This window comes from Fusarium subglutinans (genome assembly GCF_013396075.1).
Source record: "Fusarium subglutinans strain NRRL 66333 chromosome Unknown NRRL66333_c0000232, whole genome shotgun sequence".
Lineage (NCBI taxonomy): Eukaryota > Fungi > Ascomycota > Sordariomycetes > Hypocreales > Nectriaceae > Fusarium > Fusarium subglutinans.
The window spans coordinates 38,791-46,419 of NW_023502295.1; the positions used below are offsets into that span (position 1 = coordinate 38,791).

A 7,629-nucleotide genomic window follows, 5' to 3' on the forward strand; every position below is an offset into this window, starting at 1 on the left:
GTCACAGTATTATGTGAAGGAGTTACCGGGGTTGTACTTGGATGGAGTTTTGTTGATTATCCATGCATTCGTTTGGCTTTTGTATTCCAGTTACTTTTTCTTTTGTTTTTAGATGTATATGGTCTATATCTCGTTAGAATCAATGCGCTTGAACGTTTCTCTCACATTCAACAGCTGCTAAACACCACTGCAGCATTGATGACCATTGTGGTTCCATCTCATTCCGAATGTCTTGTAATACTGGCTTGCCCCAATTCCTCATAAACCATTGGGACCTCCCAACTCGGTCCAAGACAACACAATAATGCGCGAGGACACAAAGGGCAACAGGGTGCCGCTGCCTGATCAGGTCCAAGAATTCCGGGCTCACAGATAGACACCAAGTCATTGCGATACGCTCGTCGGGCGCAGCCGTTGTGCCAGTGTGTCTCTCAATCCACGTAATCGCCGACGCTATTGATTCTTGACATATTGATAAAGCCTCATCTTCAAAGCCGTCGGGTATGACAATCTGCCGCAGCTGCGCGAGCGTGGCATCAAGAAGAGGCGTTGAACCAGCCTGGTTTCCTAGGACGAAAAGATATGCAATTCTGCTTTCCTTGAGTAGTGGCTCGTACCTGTTCAGGATGTCGTTCATGCCCCGAATAAGGACAAAAACATCGAGAAGATCGTCGATGCGAGGCTGTTGGCCGGCATTATGAGCACCGAGACCCGCAAATGCTCCAATGCCCAGTAGTGAAGATGATAGAAATATCTCCACGCAGCTTTCTTCAGTGATGCACGCGACAGCTGAACGAAGACCAGCGATGGCTTTATTTTGGTGTTGTGACGCGCAAATGGCGTAGTCTGATCGATCTGGATGCAGGGAGGCCAAGTGGAATGCAGATACAGACAAGACTTGGTGGAGAAGGTAAAAATGGCTGAGGGATAGCCTGGGTAACTCAATCTGCCATATCTGCCGAAGCTCATCTGCTCGTGGAAGGGTAAGGTAAGTAGACGTCGAATACTGGTGCATCAGCTCAAGATCCGTGAGCCAAGTACTCTGCTCTATTGACTCTTGGCCTGTAACGAACTTGGGTAGGTACGGCAATGGATCCGGGCTCGCGATTGACGAGTCGGCATTTGAGCTTTTCTGACGATCATCTCTCAGGGCCTCGGTCTGTGTCATCAATCAAGTCAGGGTCTGTTTATATCCACATTGATACAACCTACAGACTTTATCAGCTGAACGCCCTCGCCGTACTTCCGAGGGTTCCTGGTAGACGCATGATAAGCCGTGTCTCTCGCACGCTGCGCAAGGCTGCTTCTCATCGCACTGACTGGGCAATTAGTCACGGCATTGACGCGTGCGTGCTGAGTACCCGTTCTCACCTTGACGCGTCGTTGTTTACAGCGCGTGCAACCCCTCCGAGACTTTTTGTACCCCAAGCGGGGGGGCATTGTGATAGCTTTGTCGACTGTTCTTTTGCTGAATGGTTTGGTTTCGCTATCGGTTTCGCGACGGATTTTGGATGGTTAGCGAGTGATTGGGTTGCATGAAATGGACAAATTGTGGTTCATCAGTGGAGATCAATTATGCCGAATTATGAACGCTGCTTATGTAAAGCCTCGTTCAAGGTTTGCGCTACACTCAGATCTGGTAAGGTGTTTTATTTATTAACGTCTAAGTGTAATAGGGTAGCCAAATAGGTATAAGAAAGACTCTAAATCTAAGCAAGAAAACGACCTTCTGGAACCATCTACTAGTAAATGCCTGTAAAATCTAATTGCTCCATTTGCCAACGGTCTAAAAAGTCAAACCCGATAAAATCCCCATACAGGAATGACTGGTCGTCCTGGGGCAAAGTCATCTCAGTTTGAGGCGATTGCAAGATGTGCCCGTCACTTAAAGGTTGGTCTTGAGAGATGGTCTGCATCGTATTAACTTGCTCAGTGTCGCTCGTCGACATTGGGTAGAGCTTGTTCTTGGAGAGGACAATCTCAAATGCAGGTAAAGCTCTCTTGATGGCAGGAGTATCGCGAATTTGGTCTAGTGCAAGCATGGTGTGCTGGACCGATATCCGAGCCATTGAGCGAATGAGACTCGACTCTGCAGCATCAAGAGCAGACTCTATATGTAGGGCCAAGAGTGCAGTGATGGTGGTTATGCTGAGAAAGAAAAGGTCAGAAAGCTCAAGAACATATGTATCAGAGGGGGTACTCACAAAGTAGTTGGTAGCTTTTGAATCATGCTGTTGATCATGACTCGTTTGACGATCGTGTCAAGCTCAAAGATTGCCGATCTGAAGCGTTGCTGCGCCCACTCGCGCAATCCACCATCACTCATCTGCCATCGTCCACGGCGCAGCAAACGACACATAATGCACTCAAACCGATGGCTGGTGGTCAAAGCCTCGAGATGATAGATCTCACCATCTGAAAAAGACGCCATAAGCTGCATCCTTTCGGCCAGTGAGGTTCGCCACGCATCGAGTGGCAGTATTCTCTTGTGAATCTCCTCTGCAGATGGATTTGAACTTGTCACAACAGACATGACATTCCCGACTGAGATGAATATTAGATGATTTGTTTGTTCCAGAGAGGGTTGAACTCACAGATCTGAGCTAACTCGCATTGAGCTATCAGTGACACCTTTTGGGCCTGAGAGATTGGCGATAGGATGCCAGACCATTGCTCAATCTCTTCAGTCTCCCAATCGGCCTCTGTGAGGGGTCTGATGGGAGGCGCATTGGCAAGTAGTCGCATATTCTGTGTGTTGATAAAGAAGTGGAAGATGTCCCTGTTCTACAACGCGTCAGTCATGCACCTCAGCTATAGACATGGTCCAGAACTCACATGCAAAACCCACCAGATTCGTCGGTACAACTTTTGAGATCCATCGTCACGAAGGCAACTGAAATGTGTAAGCAATGTCACTATTTGAAGACGGTGAAATAGCCGCAACTCACGCGTTTTGTACGCCCATCTTCGAAGCACGACGGACAGAGTTGTGAAACCAGTACTGGAAGTCCCGGTCAGACGGATGATCCAAGATGATGGCACCAAGAATCATGGATCCTTGCAACATGGAGAGTGGATCTCCTTGGCAATGAAAGTCATGGAAGAGCTTGGCCTTTGAGAAGAAAGAGGCCTGTGCAGTTGAGCGATCTGGATAGCCGCAGCCAATCAGGACGTCATGGGTGACATACAGACTTGCAGCTGCTGCTACAGCATGAAGCAAGAAAAGACAACAGCCCCCCGAGCGATAACTCTGGATAAAGTCTGTTCTATTGAGGATGGGTGCGAAAGGGTGTACATAGTCGAAGTATGCTTTGACTATGTCGTCCCTGTAACAACATTAGCTTACCTCACTGACAGTGGTGCGATGGACTTGCATGAACCGGGGAGGAGGAAGCTCGAATACTTTCTTCTTGGCAAGATACTCGTTGTCGACATCGTCAAGCTGAGGCGGTGGATTCCAATGATGTATTTGACTGTTGAAGCTGTCATCAGGTTCATCATTTGACTGATGATCACTTGCATCGGTCTGAGCTGCGGATGTGTCATTGACTGTGTCTTGCAAAATATTGAGATACAGCAGATCAGCCTGGGTTTGCCCCGGCGGCCGACGATCCCTCGAGTGGGGAGTGTCGTTGCGTAAAGAGCTGCCAGTGTGACTTGCATGGATAGACTCTTCTACAGGATCAGAATGAGAACTATCTGTTGTCTGCCTCGACACATTTGTTGGAAGCTGTTGTTGTCGTGGCTATGGACGTATACAACTATCAGCATGGCACAGGCTAAATGGCAGTGGACTACAGAGGATGCATCACTGAGGTGATACGAGGGGGGCAATGAGACAGTGACTAACCGACAAAACGGAACCATTCGTATCTGGTATATTTTTCCGCGACCTGGGCGTTTCGGCATTACGTCCTTTTCTAAAACACGCATCAGCAACCAAGCCTCAGCACAAAACTTCACTCATTGATATTCTCAAAACTCACACAGTCCGACGTTTCCGTGCCGACAAGACACAATCATCCGGACACTCTCTACTAACACAGCTGCCGCATGGGAGCCCAACAACAGCAGCATTGCACTTGATCTTGCGCGTTCTACACGGCACACAGGCTTTGCTAATCTTGGGCGTAGACGAGGCCCGAGACGGTAGAGGCATTGGGAATCAGATAAACGAAAATAAATGCGGTGGATATTTCTTGGTTGTCGTGTAAGATGCCGAGATGAAAGGCGGTGCGGGGCTTGCCTGATGTTGAAGAAGGATGAAATGCCGCGGGGCTTTTGGCGGTGATATAGTTAGTATGAAAGTGATAATGCCGTGATCCACTTATGATTACGACAGTGGCGCATACAGGAATAACGTGCGGTTCCGAGCACGCCGAGTGGACGCCGGGAAATAAACCGGCCTAGAGTCTGCTTTCTAAGCGTGGTTATAATCCCGCTCCAAACACCGCGGACAATTCGAATATTGCACGCTGGACCTGTCGCCCCCCTAACCAACAATGGAAAAAGCAAAAGTTAATATTCGCTCCTTTAAGAGATGGGTGTCACGATGCCATAATCGTACGTCTGTGAGATTGTGTCAGAAACATCACAAACAGCCCCCATTCGCAATGGCTATCGATCCTCAACCCAGTTCTCCCTCGCTGTCCTCCGAGACTATTGCCAACGACACTATCGGCAATGACAACAATGTCAACGAACCCAGCGTCGAACCAAAGACACAGGAGCATCAGCATACAGTACCACCTCGGCTCTCTCGAATCTACAGCCAAGCGCACCATATCAGCAAGTCCTTCATCGATCAGAACTACCCAGGAGAAGGCACAACACAGGCTCCCTATCGCATCAACTTCCTCCCCGACGATTCCCAAAATGCACAGCTACTCCCCCGATGGAAGAAATGGGCGTTTGTCCTTCTCCAATCTCTGGCATGTCTCGCCACTACATTTGCTAGTTCAGCATTTTCGGGCGGTATCAAGCAAGTCATCCGCGCGTTTAACATCTCTCAAGAAGTCGCTACGCTTGGAATCTCCCTCTATGTGCTTGGCTTCACGTTCGGGCCTTTGATCTGGGCGCCCTTGTCGGAGCTTTACGGGCGCAAAAAGGTCTTTTTCTTCACCTTCATGGTTGCGACGGCGTTTAGCGCTGGGGCAGCCGGAGCAGGTTCCATTGCTTCTTTGTTGGTTTTGCGTTTCTTGACCGGGTCTATTGGCTCTGCGCCTCTTTCGAATGCTCCGGCGTTGATTGCGGATATGTTTGACAAGTCGGAGCGTGGCCTGGCTATGTGTATGTTCTCGGGAGCCCCTTTCCTTGGTCCCGCCATCGGTAAGTTCACATCCTTTATCTTGATCCGACAAGCAGCTAACAAAGCACAGGTCCTATTGCAGGTGGCTTCCTTGGTGAGACTGCCGGTTGGCGTTGGCTCCACGGGCTCATGGCCGCCTTTACTGGCGTCACCTGGATTCTCTGCACCGTCTTCATCCCAGAGACATACGCACCGTACATTCTGCGCAAGCGCGCCCAGCACATGTCCAAGCTCACGGGTAAAGTGTACATCTCTACTCTCGATGCAGACAAGCCACCAAGTTCGGCTGTTCACCAGCTCAAGAACGCCTTGACCAGACCTTGGCTGCTGCTGTTCAAGGAGCCTATCGTCTTCATCACCTCCATCTATATCTCCATCATCTACGGCACCATGTATATGTGTTTTGCCGCTTTTCCCATCGTGTTTCAGCAGGGGCGAGGTTGGAGCCAAGGTATTGGCGGCCTTGCCTTCACAGGTATTGTCATTGGCGTTATTCTGTCTATCATCAGCTTCGCTTTTGAAGACAAGCGATACGCTCGCGCTGCTCAGAGGAGAGGTGCGCCGATGGAGCCTGAAGATAGGCTGCCCCCAGCCATCATGGGTTCTCTTCTCATCCCAATCGGTTTGTTTTGGTTCGCTTGGACAACCTTCCCTAGTGTCCATTGGATCGTCCCCATTATTGGCACCGTGTTCTTTGCCTGGGGTCTCGTACTTGTCTTCATGGCCCTCCTGAACTATCTCATTGACTCCTGTAAGTTTCTTTCCATGCACCTTGTGAGTCTCGCTGACCAAATACAGACGTCATCTTTGCTGCGTCCATCATGGCGGCCAATTCTGCACTGCGATCACTCTTTGGTGCCGCCTTTCCTCTGTTCACAAGACAAATGTACGACGGTCTCGGAGTCCAGTGGGCTAGTTCCATCCCAGCTTTCCTCGCCCTAGCCTGTGTCCCCTTTCCCTTCCTATTCTACAAATACGGACGCCAGATCCGTATGAAGTGCGAGTACGCTGCAGAGGCTGCCAACGTCCTCCAAAAGATGCGGTCTCTTCACGTCACTGTCACAGAAGATGACGCTATGAACGAGGCTGAGGAGATGTGGAGGGCCAGAACGCACAACAGCCACGTGTCAGCTGCTCATAGTCATGGCCATCGTCGATCCCTGAGCTACACTCGCTCTGTTTAATAAGCTAGGCTTTTGGGGAACCATGATGAGAAGAGTGAAAAGTAGTCAAATTGAGTAACTTGGGGGTTATTAGGGAGGTAATCCCAGTTTAGACATTTCAAGACATGTTGTTGTTGTTGTTGTTACCTGTTCTTTTATTTAGACCTGATAGAAATACAATTGATAGAGATCTTTATATTTATAGTAATAATTATATTTGTTTGTCCTTTGCCATCTATAATGAACCTTCAACCGTATATTCATAATGCTGAGGCGCGAGAAGAATATTTATGTAAAAGTGCACTTACAGAAAATAGACGAATGTATTTAATTTGCATCTCTAGTCCATCTACTTTGCTGTGTAACATTGTACATCTTACTCAACAACCCTCGAACTTCGAATATTATCCTTCTATAGCTTCCCTGCCCAAACTGTCAAAGAGATCCATCAATAAATTTGTCGGGTAAGTCACAGCGACTCACTTTGCGCGGCCTTTTCGATGAAAAGTGGTGATTTCAGTTCAACCCAGTAGAAATCCTATGCCGTTACTATCGTCTCGCTCGTTCTATGACGAGTTACATGGACTCTGTGCTGATAACAACTCGGAAATGCAAAAGTGAATGTGGAGGCGTCATAAGCTTTAGGCATCAATCAATCAATATTGTCGCCAGCATGTTTCTCGTGCCTTCCAACTCGTTCATGAGCCTATCGTAAGTCCTTGATTCATAATATTTCAAGTCTATGTCCGGGTAGCCTTGAATCAGTTATCACATCTAAATGTGACAATAATCAGGTTTTCCAGAGACCAGGCTCACACTTAACCCCACCAACGCAGAGCAGAAGGCTAAGCTTTCAGCTGGGAATAGTCATATCGCCGTCTGAGCGCTCACATCGTGAGTCCACGCTGTCGGCTGCATGGGGAGCTGCCCCGTTCGGCAATCTATCAGATACAAAGGAGAGTGATCGCGAGTCATGCGGACAAGTAGAAGAGGATGCTCCGTGGTATCTACATGACTAAGTCGCCGGAGAATCTTTTACATGTCCCGAAACTCTAAATCGAACAACAGGTGACGAAACGACGACCGTGCATGATTAGCGCTATTGTTTTGTGCTAATGATAGTATCACGACCTTCCAGTTCTGATCAGCCAGATGGGG

General features: G+C 48.6%; 2 protein-coding genes across 2 annotated transcripts; one reads left to right on the forward strand and one right to left on the reverse strand.

Moving 5' to 3' along the window:
* Positions 1–139: 139 nt before the first annotated feature.
* Positions 140–4,159, reverse strand: FSUBG_11753 (cutinase transcription factor 1 beta; the record flags this gene model as incomplete). Its single annotated transcript, XM_036676469.1, has 9 exons — positions 140–1,159; positions 1,213–1,315; positions 1,819–2,148; positions 2,205–2,544; positions 2,595–2,784; positions 2,836–2,893; positions 2,949–3,326; positions 3,381–3,745; positions 4,043–4,159. The coding sequence occupies 9 exons, from the start codon at positions 4,157–4,159 to the stop codon at positions 140–142; spliced, it is 2,901 nt and encodes a 966-aa protein (XP_036532776.1).
* Positions 4,160–4,613: 454 nt separating this feature from the next.
* FSUBG_11754 (major facilitator superfamily transporter) lies at positions 4,614–6,492 on the forward strand (the record flags this gene model as incomplete). Its single annotated transcript, XM_036676470.1, has 3 exons — positions 4,614–5,328; positions 5,379–6,059; positions 6,107–6,492. The coding sequence occupies 3 exons, from the start codon at positions 4,614–4,616 to the stop codon at positions 6,490–6,492; spliced, it is 1,782 nt and encodes a 593-aa protein (XP_036532777.1).
* Positions 6,493–7,629: the final 1,137 nt, after the last annotated feature.